The 24,909-nt window shown below is 35.2% G+C and overlaps 1 protein-coding gene across 1 annotated transcript in view; it reads left to right on the top strand.

The window, feature by feature from the left end:
• The first annotated feature begins 5,833 nt into the window (after nucleotides 1-5,833).
• The window catches only part of LOC127443134 (sodium channel protein type 4 subunit alpha-like), a 100,134-nt gene continuing 81,058 nt past the window's right edge, over nucleotides 5,834-24,909 (top strand). The window contains exons 1-7 of the mRNA XM_051701669.1: nucleotides 5,834-6,100; nucleotides 8,445-8,563; nucleotides 12,076-12,165; nucleotides 14,502-14,630; nucleotides 17,229-17,320; nucleotides 17,715-17,957; nucleotides 18,487-18,550. Of these exons, the coding sequence (XP_051557629.1) occupies nucleotides 5,834-6,100; nucleotides 8,445-8,563; nucleotides 12,076-12,165; nucleotides 14,502-14,630; nucleotides 17,229-17,320; nucleotides 17,715-17,957; nucleotides 18,487-18,550 (1,004 nt within the window). The remainder of the gene's footprint in view (nucleotides 6,101-8,444; nucleotides 8,564-12,075; nucleotides 12,166-14,501; nucleotides 14,631-17,228; nucleotides 17,321-17,714; nucleotides 17,958-18,486; nucleotides 18,551-24,909) is intronic.

Genomic DNA, 24,909 nt, shown 5'->3' with positions numbered 1-24,909 from the left:
TCTCTCACGGCCTGAGAAAGAGTAAAGAGTAGGAGCATGTCAATAATGAAAAATTTCACCCTTAATGTGTGTCTGAAATCAGAACAGCTGAAAATTACGGGTCAGATCAAGCCGCTGTAAGCCACTTTGAGGCTGTCGGTTAGATAACAGTTTCTGGCTCTGGTCTGCATTGAAGTATTTAAAACATGTCTGCCTTGAGAGGAACAGGGACTTCCATCTCCATCCTAATCTTGACGTCACTCCAGCTTCTTAGCTTAGGGTGTTATTAATGGGAACAAGTTATTAATGAGTTATTAATTTTTACTTATATCATGCCTGGGACAAGTAGTATTGAACAGCATGAGTATGGTACAACTGATCTTTAAGTTTAAGAGCTGTAGCAGGAAGTTGAGAAGGTCAAGGCTGGATAATCTTTTGTTCACACTGGACTTAGTGGATGATTCTTACACAACATGTAACTATATTCAGCAACTCCAACTGAATGTTGCGTCTTGACAGGATAATTTGTATCACTGTATTGCAGTATCTAATGCAAATCATCTTTGAAAACAAAGACAATTATATACAAAACTCAAAAGTAAAACATCTGGACATGTTACAGCAATGAGAACTTGAAAGAAAGTGCTTAGTTGTCAAGAAAATAATGTCACAAAGCCAAACAACTTTATGGTCCTAAAATATGCTTAATTTTCTTTATGCAAAATATAAGTTCTTATTTTTCCCCCTTAAATTTTGGGGTGAAATGTGACCCTAAAATTGATGGTGTTTCTAAAGAAACATGTTTGCTTGCTTCAGTTCACGAAGAGCAAGAACATGTACTAGATGCTCAGTATCTCTACTAATACACTTTGATTAACAATACAAATTCCATTTATCAAACTTTTATTACTGTACATTTACCACATAATTTAAAGACCCCATGCCATGGCCCCATCACTCGCATATGCGACCAGATTTCACGCTATGCAACAAAAAATGTCTGTGATTAGCCACTGGCTAGTAAATGTTCAGATCTCTCTCGCCAGTGATTGAGTAGTATACTGGAGAAGAGAAATTCAGCTTTAAGATCATTTCACTGTGTGTTGAGAATTAAAGAGTAATGTGTGTCCAAAGATGAGATCCAAGCAATTAATTTGTCATTGAATAATTTCTCCTTTAATACATCTTCATCAAACACAACAAAAATAGAAACATTTCATTCTAATCACACATAGCAAGGATGCGGTAAAGAAGCCAAGGGACTTCTCTCTCATTAATGTGCACTCAGTTGAAACACTCCTGTAAAACATACACACACACACACACACACACACACACACACACACACACACACACACACACACACACACACACACACACAAACACACACATGCACACACATGCACACACACAACAGCGCATATGTGTCAGTGATAAAGTGATGGGGAACGAAGCTCTTAATGCTATTTGCTGTACAAAACGAGCCAAGATGGGACTTGTGACAGAAATCAAGTATTTTTCAGCCTATGCAAGGCACATTTTAATTACCACAGAAGCAAGTCAAGTCTTAAGTATCACCAAAATGCAGAATGAGACATTTTTGTTTGCTAGCGCTTTTTATGTGGAATTCAAAGCGCTGCTTGACATTGGCGTTGATGCCTTGAAGCAATCATGAATGTGGCTTCACTATTGCTGTAACAAAGTAGATCTACTGGCTGAGTAATATTGTGAAGAATGAGAGTTTAAGAGATTTAATGCCCATTGCAATGAAAATGCAACCTATGTGGGGATTAGTTCTTTCAATTAGTCAAACTCCCACTTAGACTTCGGGAAACGATTAATGTTACTTGAATTGGTGCTATTTTAGTGCATTTCTATCATTATACAGTGGAAGGCTTTGTTTGGAAAATGTTATTAAAGCATTACATTGTTACATATTGTTTTGGTTTTTTTCCTAATATGGAAATAAATGCATTTTGACAGGAAAATAAGTATATTTAGGTTCAAAATTATGCACTTTTAAAGGGGTCGTGAAATGCTCTTTTTTTTTTAATAGTTTTATTATCTTCCTTGAGGTCCACTGATAATGTTATTAAGGTGTTTTTGCTCCAAAACAGGCATAATTTAATAATATAAGCTCATTTCCACCCTGTCTCTGGCCCTCTGACTGAAACGCTCGGTTTTGGTCTAAGCGCCTCCTTCAAACTTAAATATAAATGCCCACTTTTATGATTGGCTAACATCGTGCAGCCCCTCGAAATCAGCCATATTTGACACTCAATCGAAAGAGAATGAATAAGCTCCACAACATTATAAAACTAAATTTCAGGGTTTACACATAATGCACATCCAACACATTGCATCCAAATATATTAAACTGTTCATCTCAAGCACAACAGTTAACACTCAGCACCATAAAATTTTAAACAGTTATGACATTTGAAACATTCATGAATGAAACTGTTTACTTACTGTTTTGCATCGGGTCCAAGTGTTTTTAATGGCCCCATCCTTCAATAATAGTTGCTTTGCAAAGCTTGAATCGTATTATGACTGGATCACAAGCAATCCATGCTGATATGAGCCAAAAAAAAAAAAAAAAAAAAAATGCAATCCACGATGAAATACAATGAAGACACGTCCACATGACGCACACATAGTCCAAAGCACAGTGTGAACTAGACACACACACATCGCTGGAAAGGTATAAAAACGGTCAAAGACGTTCATCTAACGTATGTTTTCATATATCAACAATTAAAAATAGTGCAGATGGGTGAAATTACGCGTCCATGATGTGTTTGTGCTCAAAACAACAAGAGACAGAGTAGCTGAATGAAAGATAATTGCATCTCCTCTTCAGAGTTGTAACTTGACACTGCGTCTTTTTAAAGCGGCCTAAGATATGTTTCAAGAGGTCAAAGATATCTGTCTAGAGCATGAATATATACAAAAATAATCCCAAATAGTCCAGATGGATCCCCTTTGGTGTTCAGGAATATTTAGCCCACAGTATGCTTGTTTATCATCCTTTCACTGTGAACGAATGGAGCGCAAGTGGGTGAGGCCAAGGGTACGTTGATGTAAAAGTAGGCATTGAGGTTTTTGAGCTGTAGAGGTGGTCATGAATCAATGTACCCCTAATTACGTAGGGTAGTCACATAGAGAACAAGGCATTTTTGCAGTTTGGTTTCAGTAAATGATTTTATTGCATTGGGGATTATTTTTGAATTCTGAAATTTACAGTATGTTTTTATAGTAGAGAGACCTCTTATATGTCAAAATATCAAGGAAAATTTTATTCATGGTGACATGACCCCTTTTAAAATTTTGCGATATATTACTAAATTATGACTGTTTTAATGCACAAAAACTTTACTAGCATTATCAGTGGACCTCAGGAAAGATAATAAAACTATATATAAAAAAAATAGCATTTTATGACCCCGTTAAAATCTGCAATTAATCGTGATTAACTATGGAAAATGATGTACCAAGTTAGAAGTTCCCCTGTATAATTAGCTAAGAATTTCTTTTATATGATATCAATACCCAGCCCTAAAAAACACATTTAACAGTTTGTCCAATGGATGAAAGAAATTAAGACACTTCAAAGACGAATACATTCTAGATACTAGTTGATGATTGGGAAAGGAAACAAAGTACGAGTTTTAGCACAAACGAAGACGCAAGACACATAGAAGAACCATGATTTGCTACGTGGTAGTCAGAGGCAGGATTTATAATCTAGGGTGAGGGACATTTTCATTCTAGTGAGTGTTTTATTGGACAAAAATGTGTTTACACCCCTGAGTGCAAGATGAGTCATCTATACTTGTGGCCCATTTTGCTGTATGACAAAGACTACGTTTTAAATGTGTACATCTGCTAAAAGTGAACTTTTTAGGAGTACACTATCATATAGATCAGGGTTTTCCAACCGTGGGTTCGTGAGGGAACTCCAGGGGGTTTGTTAGAGAGTGAAAAGGAAAAGGGAATTTCCACCATTTACGGATTTTTAAAATTCCAATCATCCATCATTTGACAAAAACAAGAGCAAAAACAAAAAAAACAAAAAACAAAAACAAACAAACAAACAAAAAAAACAACTTAAACCAAGAGCATCAATTTTACTTTTAACCAACCTTGTTTCCATGCGGCTTCACTCTTTCTCTCCCTGCGGGTGCTGCATATGTGTGTGTGATAAAAAGCGAGAGAAAATGTTACTTTTTAACACAAAAGTAAATTGCACGCTACTCTCCATACAAAGTTATGACATAACATAATTACTTTCATTATCAGCAATGCAATCATGTTTTAGAAGTAACCTTAGAATCATAAACCTGACATTGTTTTCCAGCTTGTGCGCTGGTTCAGTTCACTGACAGAGGCTTCTGTTTTTAGTCGGCCGGCCACTATTTCCTTGCACGGCTAACGAAACTTAAAATATAGTGTATAATTTCCTAAAAATATAAATATAATGTTTCATTTCATAAAAATATTTCTTGAAGGGGACATGTCCCCCCACACCAGCTTTGTTACTTCTATGAATAGTTATTTTTAATTATTAAAAATTTATAATGTTGGTTAAACTTAATTAAATTGTGGACACTGGTTCCACACAATGAAAATGAGTTTCTTTGATGTGAAATTTAAATGTAGGCTCTACCTAAATGAATTGAGTTAACCTAACGCATTGTCTGTTCAAATAACTCTATTAAACCTTGCAGATTGTTGCTAGCTAGCAACAAACACATAATACATTGATGCAACAAATATTATTCACATAGTCCCAACACAATTGGTTTAAGTGTACATAGATGGAGTGTACACAATGAAATTAAGTTGAGACTAAATGCTAAATAACTGGTACATTAGCTCATTTTAAATAAGTAAATTGAGCAAACAGTAAAAATCACGTTGAGTGAACACCATCCGTTAGAATTCTGAATCCATTTGAACATTTCATAGCAATGTGATTGTATCACTTTTTGATGACTTGATGGACTTTACGCAATATAATTATGTTCTCACCTCAAACATAAATGTATAAGTTGATTTCAAGTGTACTTGTTTAGTATTTTCAATAGAGCTGCTTTTCCTTTTTTCAGTGTATAAATTGGTAAAATCAAGATATCAAATGTACATACTCAAATTGAACAATATATGTTTATAGAAATATCAGGGAAATGAAAACAGAAATGACTTATAACAATAATTAGTATAATTAGTATAATTATAATATAATTTCACAGATTTTTTGTTGTAAATTTTACTATTGTGATGGATAATGATTAAATGTAGTGCAATCTTTGATTGGGATAGAATTTCCAATGGTGAATTAAATAAAATAAAATGGATAAATATTATAAAAAGTACAATAGATGCAGTTAATGGTCAAATGGATTCAGCTGTCAAAAAAGTTTGGGAACATCTGATATACAATAGATGGCTGCAAAGCTAACAGACATGGACTAAATGCCATAAAATTATTTGCGCATGCAGTTTTATAGGGTCTTTAATAGTGGTTGCATGTCATTACAAACCTTCACAGACTTTGGTGGTTATGATTAAAGCTGAACTGGAGATTTAGATGTTACAGATCTGATCCCAAGCACATTGTATGAACTTGAGAGTTACAGAAAGAACAGCAATCTGCCCTTGAGTAATAAAATTATCTGCGGGTTACTCCAAAGGGACTATCCCTGCAGTCATTGTGCTTTAAACTGTATGAATGAAAAGCATGCACTATGTATAATGAAGTGACTTTCTAAAAAATACATTTCTCTTTGACTTATGGCCCCTTCCATCCAGCTCTGAGTAACTTCTAGTACAGGACGATCAGGATGAAAAGATGGCAACCGTGCTCTTACCAGCGGGTCCTGATGGCTTGCGGCAGTTCACTCGAGAGTCTCTGGCGGCCATCGAGCAAAGGATCAGCGAAGAGCAAACAAAGAATGCGAAGGAATACCAGGCGGACCCTGGGGACATGGAGGAGCCCAAACCCCGCGCCGATCTGGAAGCCGGGAAGCAGCTGCCTCGTATCTTTGGCGACATCCCCACAGGATTGGTTGGAGTCCCGCTGGAGGACATTGACCCATTTTACTTCAAAAATCAGAGGGTGAGTTGGTCTAACTGAGATTACAAGTGGACATTAAGATGTTGTAAGTCAGGGTTTTTTTTTTTAATGACAAGGACCCCCAAATATGATGATCCCCTCGCAATGGGCCCCCTTCCTAAAAAATAAAGGCAGCTATGTATTTTCTTGAATAAATACTGTGTTAGAAAAATTGTAAGTGTGATATTAGAATTGCTTTATATATTTTAAAAAGTGTATCCTAAAGAAATGATTCAAATATTATATGGGCATTATTTACTCAACAGCATATCTTTTTTCTGCCCAATATAATAATGTTACATGTACCAACCTGAAGATTTAATTAAATTAAAATGTATTTTTAGCCTTTAGTAATCAGAATGAAACAAATACAGGCACATTTTAAAATTGTTTTACACTTCTTTTATTTATTTATTTAAAAACAATTTAATTTTTAGTTTTCTGGACACCCCCAGGAAGCCACTAGGGGGTCCCAGTGTGAAAACTCCTTTTTTAATGTATCTTTAAGTAGAAATGAGTACTATAAATGAAGTCTAATGGATGTGCAGTTCATGTTTTTAGTTAATAATTGCCACAATCTTTAAATAGTCAGATATATTTATATGATAAGTGCATATGATTACTTTATCTTGCATAGCAACATACTAGTGCATTTTTAAAACTATGGAAAGACTGCAGCTGGTTCTTTTGCGGTTCCGGCATTTCCATTCTCAAAAAAGCTGGTAGATATTAATATTATATCAACAACCCTTTTACTAATAGATAGGACACATTATCAATGTGAATATGAATATGAATGTTTTTAAGAATGCATCAATAAATACATTTTGGCAGATAATTATTATTTTTCTTTTATGACCATTAACCAATATGATTGGCAATATTATAAATCTATATTGTGTTTGGATTATTTATTATTATTCTTGTTTTTACATTGCTTTGGATAAAAGTCACTGCTAAATGAATTAATGTAAATAAAAATAAACAAAGTTCACTCTAAAGCTAAATTTCTCATGGCTCAGGTCAAATCAGGCATTACTATTTCATCATTATATTGTACAAGAGAAAGTATGTAGGTAAATTAGTGCTGAACAGATTTGCATGTGTAGAGTAAGATTTGTAGCTTAAATGAAGTTACAAGTGTGATAGAAAGATAGAAAGATTTGCATGCAGATTTGTGAAAATGTAAATCAAACTGCAAGGGTAAAAAAAATGTTTTTGCATACACACAGAACGTTTTGTAAAGGTGTAAATCAAGTTGCAAGATTTGCAATATTTATATGCTTTGCATGAATTTAATTCACGTGTTTTGAATCTGTAACTTCATATTAAGTAAACTGGATCTGTATTCTTCTGACTTCATTTTTGTCACTCTTACACCTTTGGCACTTTTGTTTCAACTCAGTATGGCCAAAAACATTGAAAACCTGCATTGTAAAAAAAGAAAGGGTGTCATGAACAGCAAAACAAATGGACCACAACGAATCAGTCTGTAGGTGTAAAAATGAATGCTATTCTGAGATGCGGGTTGGCGCTATTTTGGTGGCACAAGGGGGACCTACACAATATCAGGCAGGTGGTTTTAATGTTGTGGCTGATTGGTGGATATACTGATTCTATGCGGTCAATCTGTTTTGCTGTTCATGACACCCTTTCTTTGCTTGCATATCGCTGATTGCAGGTTTGCAATGTTTTTGGCCATGTTTAGGTGCAAAAACAGTGCCAGAAGTGTAAGCGTGACAAAAAGTAAGTCAGAAGAATACAGATCAAATTGATTTTGTGTTAATACACACGAATAACGATTTTGCAAAGCATTAAAATATTGCAATTTTTTTCTTACGCTTGCAACTTGCTTTACACCTTTACAAATCTCACTCTGCGCATGCAAATCTTTCTATCATGCTTGTAACTTCATTTACGCTTTTATAAATCTTAATTTACACATTCTAATCTTTTAGGCACTAATTTACCTTCGTAGAAGGCTTTAAATTAAAAGTTAAATCCTCAGATTATCTGCTTTAAATATCATCCTAATGTGATGCAAAAATGTTTAATATTGGCCGATACGGATATGGTCACTGATATACTGTGCATCTACAGTACGTTTGATTGAAACAACTACTTCATTTGGTCAATGGAAAATTTTAAATCAGCTCTGAGGAACTTTCTTTTTTATTCAAATTTTGTTCATTTTTGTGTCAAACTTTTGTACATCTCTAATGTAAATAACTGATGTCCCTGCCTTTATACTTTCAATCTACTGCTTTAATGAGTATAGAATTTTGGACTTTTATATAAATGTAGCTGCTGAATACTGACAGTGTGTCTCTCGTTTCTCTTTTTGCAGACCTTTATAGTACTAAACAAGGGAAAAGCCATCTTCCGCTTCAGTGCCACATCTGCGCTTTACATATTTAGTCCTTTTCACTGCATTAGAAGAATCTCCATACGAATTCTCGTCCATTCATATCCTTTTCACAGCTTCTTACGAGAACATTTGTCTATGTGTGCATGTTTACTTGTTTACACGAGAAATGCAAAGGAGAGAAAATTATAGAGATATTTGGCATGTTTACAACTGTGCTTTTGATTTGTGTTTCATAACTTATGCAGATATTAGTCCTTAAGACCACAATCTTTTCTATAAACACAGCTGCACTTAAAAAGTGCCATTCTGAAAAGTGAAAACCTACAATTTCTCTTAGGTTTTCTTTTTTTATTGGTGCTTGCAAAGGCTTCAAATCTTTTTCAGAAAATGTAAAAACAGTTTGAAGTGGTATGGAATTCAATTTTCCATACAGCCTTTGAAAATATAATCACAATGCATCAAAAGCCAAAAATGTCATCAGATAATGATATCTAGTTGTACACACTGTGCGACGAATTTAAAACATCTACCACTTCCTTTTCATCAGAATTCTGTTGGATTTGGTCTCATTTTTGAAACAGCTGGGTAATGTTCTTCCCTGCATAGCATCGCCAACCAAATCCTCTGATATTTCTCTTCTAATTCCCCAAATAAAATAAGAGCAAAGTGATTTAGCGTCACGTGACAGCTGCATGCACAGATGTTTGAGTGTCCCTGCTCGGTCATGATGCACGCATGTATCCAGTGGAGACACAGATGTGTTTGTACTGTCACACCTAACAGGATGTGAGCCTTTTAGTGTTTCAACAATAACGGCTATTACAGTTCAGTAAAAAAGGAATACCTTAACTTATCACAGTGTGTGAAATCCCAGAATAGTTCTGTCAACATCCTTTACCCAACATCCTATAAGAATATAAATATGACATAGGTGATATATATTTCTATATAAGTAACATATATATTTAAAATGTTTATATACAGTATACATAATTTAAAATATAAATAATTCTATAAAATGACATTTTTGATTGATAAATGAATCATACATTAATGAACATTACTTGTTTGCTAATTACTTAAATTATCTGTTTAACCTAATTTTACACAAGGTCACGCTAATTGTAGGATTATACACATAAATATAATTTGCTATTGGCTGACATGCTCTTTTGTCAGTGGTTTAATATGGTTACCGTTAATTAAGGGGAAAAGGAACCTGTAACACCACTGATGAATTTAACGATAATGTTGTTTTTCATGATGAAAATTAAATGGTTGGCATTCATTTAAGTGTTTAAAAAAAAGGATTTATTTTAAGTATTTATGTCACCATAACATCACTAAAATACAAAATAATGACAACTGTTTAAATTAAATTAAATTGTTTCAGTGAATGATATTGTAATCTAATTTGAACATAAACAGTTAATATAAAGAATATAAAAAAATAAATAAAAAAAAATGAAACTTTTTCTACTCCAGTTCATTTAAGTGGTGACAATTTTTATTTTCATGCGTTAAGTCATTTACATCATAAAAGTATGCAAAATGTTAATGATATGATAATTTAAAATACTGACATTGCTTTTAACCTCCTGAGACCCGAACGTGACTGCTGTGTGCATTTTCCATTTCCCTGTCTGGTTTGTAACTAGTAGCACCTAATAAACATGCAAAAAAACAAAAAACAAAAAACAAACAAAAAAAAAGTAAACAAAAAAAAAAAAAAAAAAAAAATGTTCTAGAGCAAATAGTTTTCCTAAAAATGTATGTCCACATATGGGACTAAGTTGTGAAATTTTAAATAATACCAAGCTATAGAAAGTTTTTTTTAATCAAATTGTTTATTATGTTTCAGGAGTGTTGGTTATTCATGTTTTTGAGACATTACAGACATTACATCAGAAATTAGCATAAATAATTCTGATTCAAAGTAATGTCCAGCATCATCAAATCACTGCCAACCATGTTAAAATAAAAGTATACATTATAAATTCTGAATCTATGTACTGATTACCACTGTCACATGTCTGCTAAATATGTTGAGTGATCCAAACATCATCTGCAGAAGTAAGGTTTGAATGCACTTAGTTGCATAGAGTGCTATATGATGCTCCCCTGCTCCCTATTTAGTGAACGATTTAACCTCCAGTGTGCTGTCTGTCTGCACTGGTCTCGGAACAGTTTGAAATGCACCTTATTTTCATCCTAACTCCTTATAAAGCCTCTGAAAGCAAAACTGTTCAGTGTTTGGATGAACACATTGATTCTCAATGTGATAATGCACAGTAAATATAAGATTTCTGAGGAAAAAATGTACTAAAGTACACATTAGTGTACACTGTGTTTAGCAGCGTGGCGTTTCACGAATAATCGCTCAGATTTGTAAAAATGGCATAACGGATGAAACTAGAGACTCTAATCTTTTGACTCAAACAGATTTCAATGTAAAAACTTAATTAGGTTTCTTACCAGATGTAGTTTTGATGCCGTTTCTTCCAAAGACAAACTCCGCTGTGATCAGCGCCATGTTGTTTTGTCACATGACTCCGTTTGTTGAAAATTTAACCCTTTACTGACAGCACAGAGTCTTCTGAACTGAGATCAGTCAGTTTAATTTAAATTATGCGTTGCGTATAGTGAAGCCAAAATACAATGTCCACGCACGTGTATGCAGGTTCACACGAGGTTAACATTCTTTTAAAATTGATATGGCGATAAGTTTAAATAGAAAAAACAATTAAAAAGTAGTGCAGATGTACGCAGAAATGCATTCAGTGTGAACGGCACTTTAGAAAGTACATTTACTGATACATTAGATCCTATTTGGGAGTATTTCAAATACATTCATAACTTCTTGCTCTATTTATAAATGAGTCATCCAATGCCAATGCAGTTGTACAGTGTCCCATTTATGAAGTTAAGCGACGCCTTCTCTAGCAGCATTGGGTGTATTTAAGTCAGTTCAGTTTGGGCCAGTGATATCTTGTTCTGTCCCCAAATGCCACAGACTCTAAAATCCCCCTACTGAGTCCAGGTTGCAGCTCTATTAAAAACTCAAACAGATAATACCGAAATTAGAGTTAACGGAACAGCTGCTTGCCTCTCAGTGGGGTTAAATTCTTCCATATTTTTCAGCAAGAGTGAACTGAAATGACATCATGTCCTGTTTTCGTAAGCATTTAAGGACAGCAAGTTCTCCAAAAGATTGTAAGGCCAGCAACATGTCATATCTTGCTGTAGTGGCCACACAGAGGAATGGTTTAAAGTTAGTTTTGGTTATGTTTTAGAGGCCAACCCATGGTTGTTATCACTTGCACAACCTTTCTGATCATTTAACAAAAATGGCGTCAGATATGAATAGTTTTCCAGTAGATCTTTACAAAGATACATGCGCAGTTCCTCTCTGTGGTCAAATGCTTTTTTCAACAGTGATTTATAGTCTTATTTTGTACTAATAACTATGCCCAGATGGAATTCGCCGACTTCTATGCTGACTTCTACTCTTTGTGGTAGCTGAAAACATTATCAAATTAGCCAAAATCTCCATTCCAGTCAAGTTTGGGTAACTTCTGCTAATCACTGTATTTCCTTAACTGTCCTTCACATTGTTTAGCTTGTTCATCATGTGCACAATTTTGACAAATTGCTGCTTCATGGCAATGTCGGATCCTCCACTTTGGGCCAAGTACCTTGAGTAAGTAGCATCTTTATTCTCTTTTCAGTATTCAGACTGTTTAAAGGTGATGTGTGTCATTTTGTATGTAAAATACCTTCTCATATCCAAGAATATCGTAATATGCAGAGACAAAATTAAGTAAGCCATTGATTGGTTTATTCCTCAAAAAGTGTAAACACAGTGGCTCTTTTTGAGCATCCCGACCAGCCCAACACAGCAACACTGGCTCAACTAATGGCGTGAGTTTGGGAGCGGGAATATATGTTTGTTTGACCAATTGAAGGTGGGGGAAGTGTTCAGGAAACCTATTTTTGTAATTCCAATTGGTGATGTTAGTAGGGCAGAAATTACACACTTCACTATAAGGTATCTAATTTATGTTTTTTTATATACATGTCTGTATAGATATATTTATTAATAGCAAATGGTCTGTATGTACAGAATTATGTATATGTGTTTTATTGAAAGAATTGGTAATTTCGCAAATTGCACAAGAATAGAATGTTTCATCATTCATCATAAAGACACATAATCATTGATTAGTGCTTCAAAATGTGTATTGAAATGCTAAAAAGAGTTTTCATCTTAATTTAATGCTTTTCTAGAGTCCTGATAACAGCGGTGGTAAGAATTGCATCTTAATAAGCCTGTTGTCACCACACTGCCTGCAACATCTGAAATGCCACATTCCCATGATGTCATTTCTTGTTATTTTTAGAAGAGCTATAACATTACAGCACACTCCCACAGGAGCGTGACATTGTCAAATTTAAGCTAAAGCTGTATTGCGTTGTTTTCTGGTGTCTAAGCCCTGGCCTAGATTTTATCAGATGACCAGAGGTTTCATATTCACTGATTATGCCACTGGATATTCTAATACAAAGCCATGATGACCTAGCTCTCATAAAACATAATATGCATGCATGCCAACAGACCACCAAATGCAACTAAAAGAAGTCACTGAGGGAATTTTTATGCATGTTTTTTTTGTTTTATTTTTTAAATATCTCACTTAGATTATTTACCAAGGGCTAGTCTTGACTGGTTCATCCATGACATTAATAAAGGGTGGCCCAGGGTCCAAAATTAACATGGAACCGCAACATAATAAATTAATATTTAAATTGAATTGTAAGAATTATAGTCTACTTCTTACAATGGAAGCAGATTTTAAGGGATAGTTCACCCAAAAATGGAAATTCTCACATCATTTACTCACACTCATGCCATCCCAGATGTGTATGACTTTCTTTCTTCTGCAGAACACAAACAAAGATTTTTAGAAGAATATCTCAGCTCTGTAGGTCCATACAATGCAAGTAAATGGTGGCCAGAACTTTGAAGGTCCAAAAAGCATATAAAGGCAGCATAAAAGTAATCCATATGACTCCAGTGGTTAATCCATATATTCAGAAGCGATATGATAGGTGTGGGTGAGAAACAAATCAATATTTAAGTCCTTTTTTACTATCAATCTCCACTTTCACTTTCACATTCTTCTTCTTTTGTTTTTAGCATTTCACATTCTTTTTGCATATCGCCATCTACTGGGCAGGGAGGAGAATTTGTAGTAAAAAAAAGGATTAAACATTGATCTGTTTCTCACCCACACTTATCATATTGCTTATAAAGATGTGGATTAAACCACTGGAGTCATATTAATTACTTTTATGCTGCCTTTATGTGCTTTTTGGACCTTCGAAGTTCTGGTCACCATTCACTTACATTGTGTGGACCTACAAAGCTGACAGAGCTGAGATATTATTCAAAAATATCTTTGTTTGTGTTCTGCAGAAGAAAGAAAGCCACACATCTGGGATGGCATGAGGGTGAGAAAATTATGAGAGAATTTTCATTTTTGGGTGAACTATCCCTTTAAGTGATGTGAGCAATTCATATCAAACGCTCTACTAAAGACAAATTATCTGTTGCGACTCATGTGCCTTCTGACTTTTACCTCAGAAGAAAATTTGCCTAGAAGTTTTTTCTCCATGTGTCAACACACTCTTAAAAAAAAAAAAATCTTGTAAATTTTACAGTAAGAAACTGGCAGTCATTTTGGTGCCTGTAAATTTTACTGTTCACTACCGTATGTATCATTAAATGATATAATGTTAACATACCAATTTGAAAGAATATTGCAAGAAAGCAAGAATATTAGCTAAATGATCCCATTGTCATAGAGATGAAAATATATTTTGCATAATTTTTATTTATCAATATAGCTTCACAGCCAGTAAGAATTATTGGCACCATTAGCAGGTGTGAGAAAAAGTTAAATCTGGACCCTTAGGTGGCCACTAACACAAATCAGCTTCTTGTGTAGTTAATTTTTTTTTCTTGTACTCCTGTAGGTGTACATTTACTGGCATTTACACATTTGAATCATTGATTAAGATCTTGGCCAGAGGATTCTGCACAGAGCCCTTCACATTCCTCAGAGACCCATGGAACTGGCTGGATTTCAGTGTCATCGTCATGGCGTGAGTATGAGCTTTTAGCTTTGACAATTGCCACGCTACCAGACAGGTTAATGGAGAAGCAGAGGACAAAGCTCTGTGTATTTGGAAATCAAACATATTAAAGCCGGATTAGATCATCCAAAATTAAAAACAAACCAGAGTTTGGAGTCTTGATCTGGTGGTCTTAGTCTTGAGACCTCTCGAGGTCAAGAGTTCATTCAAATGGACAGCCTGATCTTGGGGTTAGGTCTTGGTCTGGATCTGGGCCTCGAGGGGGACTAGTCTTCATGTAAATCTGGGTCTTAGGGGGTCTGGTATTGGTGTGATGTCACGCCAGATTCCTAACATCTCCATTTGTGTTCCAAGGAAGAAAGAAAGTCATACGGGTTTGGAACAACATGAAAATTATTACTGGAGCTGTCAGTGGTGCTGAAATACAGACCCAGGAGAGGTCTAGAGTTCACTGGGAGGTCACTGGGAAGAAAGAGAGGGAGAGAGAGAAAACAAAGAAGAAAATTTCGTTATGCAGGTATCCAGAGGGATTTGTCAGGTGATCTAAATATCCATCATTATAGCTCAATTAAAGTCTGAGGATTTAACTGAAAAGAGAAAAAGAGGTAGGGCTCTATTTTAGAACCACAGTGCTATGTAATGTATTATACTGTATGTGAAAATTCAGTGGGAATGGCTATAAAATGTTGGTATGTTGGTGCATTAGTTCATGTCATGTAGGTTGGTGAAATAGCATGAATGCTGGTGCAATCCCCAATGGGACTGAGATAAGACTTTGTGCTGAGAATAGACGTGATTCTTAGATGTCTAAAGCGCAATGACCTATTTCTCACAAAAATAGCAAATTAGATTTTGAGCCGCTTCATTTACATAAATATATACACCCACAGATAGCGCAAAAAAACTCCCTGTTGCGCTTTGCCCTGACACAAAAATTGCACTTGGATTTAGTGCTCTCGCAAAAATTGGATAAGACTCCAACAAGATGAATATTTCCCCTTTATTAGCACTCAAACTGCACTAGTTTGTCCTTCCAAGCTATTTCAAAAATGTACAGGGTTTATTGCTTTTTCATGCTTTTCATCTGAACTTTTGCAGAGATGTTGGTTGGTAATAAAAGGTTTTACTTTCATTGGCTATAAGAGCTGATTTTACTTTCGTTGGCGATAAGAGCTGATATACTGTTATACTGTTATCTATAAACTTCCTGGCAGGGCACCACTTAAAGGAATATTCCGTGTTTAATACAAGTTGAGCTCAGTCGACAGCATTTGTGGCATAATGTTGATTACCACAAACATTAATTTCGTACCTCCTTTTCTTTAAAAAAGCAAAAATCTGGGTTCCAGTGAGGCATTTACAATAGAAGTAAATGGTACCAATTCGTAAACTTTAAAATACCAGTGTTAGGTGTAATCCATTACAAAGTAATTATTTACAGTAATCTAATTACTTTTAGTCAGAAAAGTAGTGTAATGCATTACATTTTAAGTTCTTGTAATCAGACTACAGTTCCTGACTTTCAATTAATTTAATTTATTTTAAGTATATTATAAGGTGATGCTTATTTCTAATATATTATTTATGTAGAATACATGAATTATGGCCCTGTAATGAGTCACTGTGAAGGAGAAATGTGAGGTGCTGAGTGTATGACTTGTGTGTAACAATGAACAAGAAAGAAATAAAGAAATAATTCTGAATTTGTTGAGCAGAAAAGTGTTTTAGATAGTAACTTAGAAGTAAAGTAATTAGTAAGGCAATATGATTACAATTTTAGAGAAATAATGAGTAATTTTTAGTGGATTACCATTGTAAGTAACTTACCCAACCCTGTAAAATACTCACCGTTTCACAAGTATAGCCAAAAGATGTAAACAATATGCGTTGACATGATTTTAGTGTGATAAAATCGCATACTAACTTTTTTCTGTGTGAAGTTATATCCAATTTAACATTTAACGGCGTAACGTCAGTGACACATAACTAGAAGTTTATCACCCTAAACAATAGTCTGCCACAAAAACTATGATTTAAAGAACTTTACAGCTCAAATAATACACAAGTTGAAACAGAATAATTAATGTATGTGCTTTTATAAAATTATAAGCTTCACATTTCTGCCTTTAAACCTCCAAAAATTGGCCCCTTCACTTCCATTGTAAGTACCTCACTGTAACCTCGATTTTGTGCTTTTTGTTTGAGTTACATAATTGTTTGAGTAAATGATGAACTACAAGTATAGGTGGGAAGTGCTCAGGAGAGATAGGGGCGATCTATATGCGGTGTTGCCATGTGGTCTGGTATTCAGGTACTTGTTGTATCTTGGATTAATAGTGTGACGGCCAAGCTCCCAAAAGGACACAAATGCACCATAAAAGTACCATAATTGCTGTTCATATTTGTGCGCTATATTCAAAGTCTTCCAGAGCTTTGTGAAAGGAACAAACCGAAATTTAAGAAGTTATTCACTGAAAATCTGAACTATGCCATTAAAATCAGCATGAATCACAGTCTAAATGCACATTAAGAAATGTTCATTGGTTCCACTCTTCTGAAGATGTGAGCTAGATTAGAGAATGACTGCTTTTGGCTTTCACTTTGTAGGTATGTGACAGAGTTTGTGGATCTCGGCAACGTATCAGCATTACGGACATTCAGAGTTCTGCGTGCTCTAAAAACAATATCAGTGATCCCAGGTGAGAGAAAAAATGTTCAGTCCCACAAAGCACTTTTATTTCATGCAGATACTAATACAACAAATTCATTGAGAAGTTAAAGGTGAAGTGTGCCATTAGTGACACCAAACGGAATTGCAAAAATAGTTATTATTTGTCCGAACAAGAAAGACGGAGCAGTGTTCAGGAAACCTGTTTTAAACAGTCACTATTTTTGTAATTCCATTTGGTGATGGTAGTAGGAAAAAGTATTTTAACATAGAAAAAACGAGACACATCACCTTTAAAAGTGTTTTCTGTACTAAATGGTTTTACATGCTTTACATGGCTGTGGGAGATATGTTTGGCTATTAGTATTAACTTCATTATATAATTACCTCATAATATTCTCTTTCTCTCTCATTTTTCTCTGTAGGTCTAAAGACGATTGTTGGTGCTCTCATCCAGTCAGTTAAAAAGCTAGCAGACGTGATGATCCTTACTGTATTCTGTCTCAGTGTCTTCGCTCTGATTGGTCTACAGCTCTTCATGGGCACCTTACGACAGAAGTGTGTTCGTAGCCCCGCCCATTGTGTTAACTCCACCTACCCCGGCAATGGAAGCTTCGTTTGTAACAACAGGACCTGGCTTTCCGTGAAGGACTTCTTAACGAATGAAGGTTCAACCAGTTAATAGGATATCATGCATCATATGCATTGCGAACATTAATGCAAACTGTAAACGTTAACGTCACTTCATAGGTTGATGATATTTAAAGGGATAGTTCACCCAAAAAAGAACATTGTGTCGTAATTTACTCAACCTTAATGTTGTTCTAAACACAAAACAGAACAGAAAAGGAGATGTTAGGCAGAATGTTAGCTTTGGGCACCATTCACTGTATGATCACTGTATGTAATGAAAGTGAATGGTGACTGAGGCTAACATATACATTGAAGGAGGCCCAAGCCATACCTAGAGACTTGGGGGTTGTCTCTATTAACTTGAGCCAGTAAGCAGCCATGTAGAAACTACCCAGAACACCCTAGCAACATGCAACAAACCACTCAAAACACCTTAGCAACCACATAGCAACACCCTGGCAACCACCCGCTACATCCTTTTGCATGGGTAAGCACCACTCATATTTTCTTCAGAAAATGTAAAAAAATCAGTTGAATTTTACTGTTTTTATTTAATTTTTTCAGACAATTTCTACAAAATCGAAGGATCCAAGGATGCCTTAATATGCGGATACAGCAGCGATGCTGGGTAAGTCATCTCTCTTCTTACACTGAGAAAGTTATTACAAAATACAAAAAGGAACATATAAAGAAAATTGAGGTAGACAGTCGCTAAACTTATCTTTGAGCAATCATTCTCATATATTTCAAAGTGGCTGAAAAGCTAAATTTCCAACAGAACAGGGTCAAAAGTTAACCAGGGATAAGAGCAACAATGTCACTAAATGAAATAAATGACTAAGTTCAGGCATGAAACTCTGAAAGGTGCAACTTGTTATCTGTTAGCCAGTGAGCTCGCTCACATATGATATGTCAAGCCAATCAGCTCACATGATGAAAGCTGATAGGTCCTTTGACTTGTAATCTAGTAGCCAATCAACTTGTGTACTCTCTCTTTGCCTTACATTTAAATTTGCTCAGTTTGCAATTAAGTCAGTTTCACAGCAGTGCGCTGCAAGTTTTCTCTGAAACCCTCCTCCTCTCCAGCTCCACTTGGATGCACCTTATTTATCTGCCAATTAACGACCAAATTAAAACCATTGGCTGTAACCAACGTTATAAACCGGTTATTACTGTGATTGGGTTTTCATGTCGCCATTTAGTGCTCATGATCGCCTACACTCAAAAAAATGCTGGGTTAAAAATAACCCAGATTGGTTTGTTTTTAGCCCAGCTGCTGTTTAAATATGGGACAGAACACACAATGGGCTAAACTAACCCAGCAAATGGGTTATTTATTCAACCCAAATGCAGGTTCATTTTTACAGGAATACAAGTGGGCTAATATTTTCAGATTGTTTTATCCTTTAAAAAATATTGTAAAATAAACCACACCTTAAACAAATGTGTAAACATGGTAGCTCCTTTATATTTGGATGAATATAAACACATTCAACAAGTACATTTAAACTATTTTACAAATGTTTTAATAAACAGCAAAAGTAACAATTAATGTTAACTACACTAGGCATTAAAAACATTAAACACCCATTGTATTATTAAAAGGAAAGTTCACCCAAAAATGAAAAATCTCTCATTTACTCGCCTTCATCCCAGATTATTATTATTATTTTTTTTTTCAGAATATCTCAGCTCTGTTGGTCCATTATATACAAGTGAATAATGGCCAGAACTTTGAAGCTCTAAAAAGTACATAAGGGCAGCATAAAAGTAATCCAGAAGACTCCAGTTGTTAAATCCATGTCTTCAAAAGTGATATGAAGTCCTTTCTTACTCTAAATCTCCACTTTCACATCTGAAAGAAAAACTAAACAGGTGCCACGTGTGACTTTTAGATGTGAAAGTGAAGATTTATAGGAAAAAAGGACTTAAATACTGATGTGTTTCTCACTTTTTCTCACTTTCACAGTCATTTACCCACTGGAACCATATGGATTACTTATATACTGCATTTATGTGCTTTTTGGAGCTTCACAGTTTTGATCACCATTCAGTTGCATTGTATGGACCTACAGAGCTGAAATATTCTACTACAAATCTTCATTTGTGTTCTGCAGAAGAAAGTAAGTCATACACATCTGAGATGGCATGAAAGCAAGTAAATTATGAGAATATTTTCATTTTTGGGTGAACTATCCCTTTAAATGTCTATTCCTAGAACTCTGTTTATGTAAGGAATGAATAAAATCCATAAAATTAATTAAATGAAAATAAGAATCCAAATTATCTATGTGCAGGTCTGTTTTGCCAAGTGCAGGGGAATAAGGCCTTAACATCTCAGCCCGCTGGAGGTACTCCACCATATTTGTTCCAACCTACAAAAAGACAATAAGAAAGAAAAGTTAAAAGGTTAAAGAAAGATATCAACCCATAATGTTAGCAATCTAACAGACAGTCATCAGAATACTGGAAGCATGGTGAATAAACGTAAATTTTTCTGTGCAATGACAGGTCGAAGTTTGCACCAGTTTGTGATTTTTCACACAAGTGTTTGATTCACTGGTGATGGTTTTAAAGTACAAAGAAAAACTGATCGATTCTAATATTCGATGGCTCAAAATGTATTTATTCATTAATAGTTACCTTATTGTTGTCCCTGACTTTTTTCCGCTCTAAACTGAAATAAGTTTTCAGTGTTTACCATGCACACCAACGCTTTTCATGTGTTGGACAAAGCTCTGCATGATGCTTGTGTAGAGCTGTGTGTTGAAGCCCTGAAGCCCATGACACGAGTGTTGTGAAACGGCCTTCGTATCAGCGACGCATCACTTTGTAGACAGGGTGATACAAGGAACTAAATGAATCATGTAGGTGATATGTTTTGGATTCAAAACGGCAAATTTAGCCAAAAGGAGACATTTGCATTACTAAAAGAAAATCTGAAAAAAACCTATTCGGCATCCAGTGGGCATTACAGGATAGCAAAGCCAAAGCTCACAAAGCTAGCGTGACATCTTATAACAGCTAATGTCAAATGATCTGTCCAGTTCTGATTATGGAACGGTATCTTTACACAAACCTTATTTAACCGAATAAATCTTCCAATTTGTCTGCACTGAGAACTGCTCACTCCTGAAGACGATCCAAAAAGCCTGCGTCAGGTAACTCATCATCTGGGCTGTCCTGACGCCACCGCTGGGTTGTCGCTTTGGGGTGTGGGGAGGGGTGTATAGTTCCAACTGTCAGTGAAAATGACCCAGTGGCTGGGTTACACAAAGACTACCCAACAGAGAGAAAATAACTCAATAACATGACCCAATATTCCCAACCCAGCGTCTGAGTTGAAAAAATAACCATGAGCATGAAAGCGCTGATATGAAAAACGATGGCTTATTTACAATTGATTACATACATCTATTGTGTTATAGTAAGTTTATAATAATATTTGTATCTAATACCTAACAAAATGTATCCAAATAAGTAAAGCATAATAATTATGCATAATATGAATTTGTAATGTTCTGTTATTTAGAACTGAAACCAGAGGTGCAAAATTTTTTTAGAAGTGCAAAATAACCTTTTTTCCCCCCAACATAAATTTTTGTGTTATCTATTTTTTAATCTTATTATCTTCTGTTTATCATTCATTGTGGCTTTCATGAACATTTGGCTTGTCGTGTTCAACAGATCCAATCCATGTTAAATGGAAATGATTTATTACAGAACAATAAAATAGCTTTTTGAATAAGTGGCATAATATCTGTATCGGCATATACTGTAGTTTTTTTGCTCAGATCGGTATCAAATCGGCATAAAATGTTCATATCGGTGCATCCCTTATTATCTGGAAAATATTTAGCTTACTTTGTAATACGTTGACAGTACAGCATATCTTTTTTCTCTACCCAGTAATTAAGTAATGTTAAATGTATATACCTAATGAGAAAAATGTTGATTAAACTGAAATGGCAATAAGGTCAAATTCGGTAAATATAGTTTTTTACTTTTTTACATTTATGAACACTTTTTCTTTCTCTAAATTTTCCACGGAGCCCCTAGCACCCCGTCGCGGCCCCCTGGGTGTCTCTGGACCCCAGTTTGAAAACCTCTGGCATAGCAGATCTAGTGCGCCAAGACCAATATTCTATAAATATGTCATACCCACATTAACATGCTAAATCTTTCCTAAAGTTGTCATGAATGAAAGTATATATATGTCTCTTGAGGCAAGTGTTGTTGAATGTGTAGCTAATATGAAGTAGTTGTTTTTATGAAAACTACTTAATATACTAACATAGTAATGTGTAATGTGAAGGAAACACCCCAGATAACTTAAAAAAATTGAAAACAGCGATTATATTAAAATCTTATGGTAACAACCTGGTTACCATACCTAGAAACACGTTACTATACCTACTTTTTAAAAAGCCTGTTATACGTATTGCGGCAGTTTCCAGGTAAACTGAACACTACAGGTGCTACAACAATAATGACTCATGAGTAAAATGGCAGATTATCAGTTCATAAACACATACTTTTCGCCCTGTTCCTCACACAATCCTTTCTTATAACATCCAAACTATTTTACCCTAGAGCTTGACTTGTTAGGTGATACATTTTGACATATGTATTACATAGCCAACTACATTGAGAAGTTTGTCCATGCTTAATCAAGTTGCGCGGTAGTTCAATTGATAGCATGTCACACTGTGAGTCCCAGTTAGCACGCGAGTCTACACGTGAGCCGAAAGTGTCATAGAAGCACCACAAAATGATGTGGTTGCTTCAGCAATTGCGTTTTTCATCTCACATTTGCTTTTAATGACACGGTCAGTTAGTTTAGGTTTAAGTTTTAGGGTTGGGAGGTAGGTTTTGTTGATTTAAAACTCGATAGAGCATAAGGCTAGGCAATATATCGGCTATTTACGATATTATCGGGATGATTTCGCTGCCGATATATAATTAAGCAATATTGTTAATTTTACGATGATTAAAGTGTGCTTTTTATTTGGCCACTACGTTTCCAAAAGAGTGCTTCAATAAATTTCACGATCCTTCTGGGCTGCACAATTAATCAAGATAACATCAAAATCTCATCCACAAAAGGCTGTGATTTAATTCAATGAATACATGGTCTGTGTGTGAACAGTTGATGTGTTCTATGATGATACGCTGTTTTAAGCGTTCTCAGAGCGGTTCGCATACATTGTGAAAGCAAAGTGCTGCAGATTCACACAATAGTGCAATTCAAACATTGGTAACCACAAGTTATTATACAAATCTAAAAATGGGACACAGCACCACAGAAAATGAGGAAATCACAGTGTTTCACCAGATTTGTAATGAGCACCATTGCAAACTGACAAATACACACTTTTTTAGTGTTCCACCCAAAATAAAAGCTCCAAGTGAAGGTGAAGTAATACTACAGCACTTTCAGCTTTCTGCCAAAATAAAAGCTCCAGGTGAAGGTAAAGTATATACAACAAAAAAATATTGTTATTCTACAAAGCAAATATAATCCTCATAATAATCTATAAAAGAATAATTCAGTTTGATATTGTATTATAATATCATTTTAACTGGGCTTCAAAAACTAAAAGAGTGAACATGCTTTATAAAAATGTAGGAAAAAAAATACCTTTTTTATGACAGTATTGCTGTATTGGTGCATATAACCTTGTGCGACCCCGCGGCCTCATGCGAGGACTCGCTATTTTGGATTCGCTATATGCAATTCAATTTATTTAAACCCATTGCATACTGTTCAGGACACTCTAAGGAGTCATTTAAGGTCGAGTCACATGACCAAACACCATGGCGTCGATTTCCGTGAACTGCTTCTTTGGGCGCAACGCCAACATAAGTGCCTTTGGTAAGAAACCTCTTCAAATTTTTTCACTGAAACCGGTTTGGTTGTAAAGAGTAGCGTCTCTAGTTTAGTTTAATATGCTGCTATATTATAATGAAATATTTCATTCATTTTCGTGCTTTGGCGTGCTGATATATATGATATAACAGACGTTCTAAAAACATGTTCAGAATTTTGTATAACATTTAACAGTAACAAATCTGTGTGTCATTTCGCTTAATTTTAATCTAAATTTTGTTATATTTTTGTTTGTTAACACTATGTACAAAAAGGTGCTATTCATTAACAATAGTTAATGCATTCCTATGTATTTACTGTGCATTATCACATTGAGAATAAATGTACTCATCAAAAAGCTGAAAAATTATGCTTTCAGAGGCTTTATATGGAGTTAGGATGAAAATAAGGTGCATTTCAAACTGTTCTGAGACCAGTGCAGACAGACAGCACACTGGAGGTTAAGTCATTCACTAAATAAGGAGCAAGGGAGCAAGGGTGCATCCTATAGCTTTCCTGTGCATCTAAGTGCATTCACTCCTAAAATCTGACCAAAAGTCTGCAGATGATGTTTGGACCACTCAACATGTTGGCAGACATGGGACAACGATAATTAGTACAAATATTCAGAATTTTATAATTCAACATTTTATTTTAACATGATTGGCAGTGATTTGATGATACTGGCCATTACCTTTGTACGGCTGGCACCAGAATGTCTACGCCCAAAAGGCGCTATTTTCGGTAAAAGTCAAAGAACTCTGTGAGAACCAATGTCATAAAACTCTCACACAGAAGAGCATCTCCACCTGAGACAACACTCCCTACTGATTAAGGAACATAAAACGCAAATCTCACTCAAATCTACCCCCTCTCTCACCTCAGGTCACTTTCGGGTCACCAAAAACTAAGTTATGACTTATCCTGTTCTGTAATGTAAAAGGTTTTCTGATCATACATGTTTGGTATCATTCAAGAGGTCTCAGTGCAACTGGTAAAACGGTCTCATTCCCTTTCAGCAAAGTCAAATCACAAGTAAGATTTAAGAACTTAGTAAAATACTGCATTCTATCAGGGACATGCCCCTCGCAGATCTCTCACAGAGATCAGATGCTGTA

This window comes from Myxocyprinus asiaticus, chromosome 6 (assembly GCF_019703515.2).
Source record: "Myxocyprinus asiaticus isolate MX2 ecotype Aquarium Trade chromosome 6, UBuf_Myxa_2, whole genome shotgun sequence".
NCBI lineage: Eukaryota > Metazoa > Chordata > Actinopteri > Cypriniformes > Catostomidae > Myxocyprinus > Myxocyprinus asiaticus.
The sequence above is the reverse complement of the archived record's forward strand: the minus strand, read 5'-3'. Positions and strand labels throughout refer to the sequence as shown.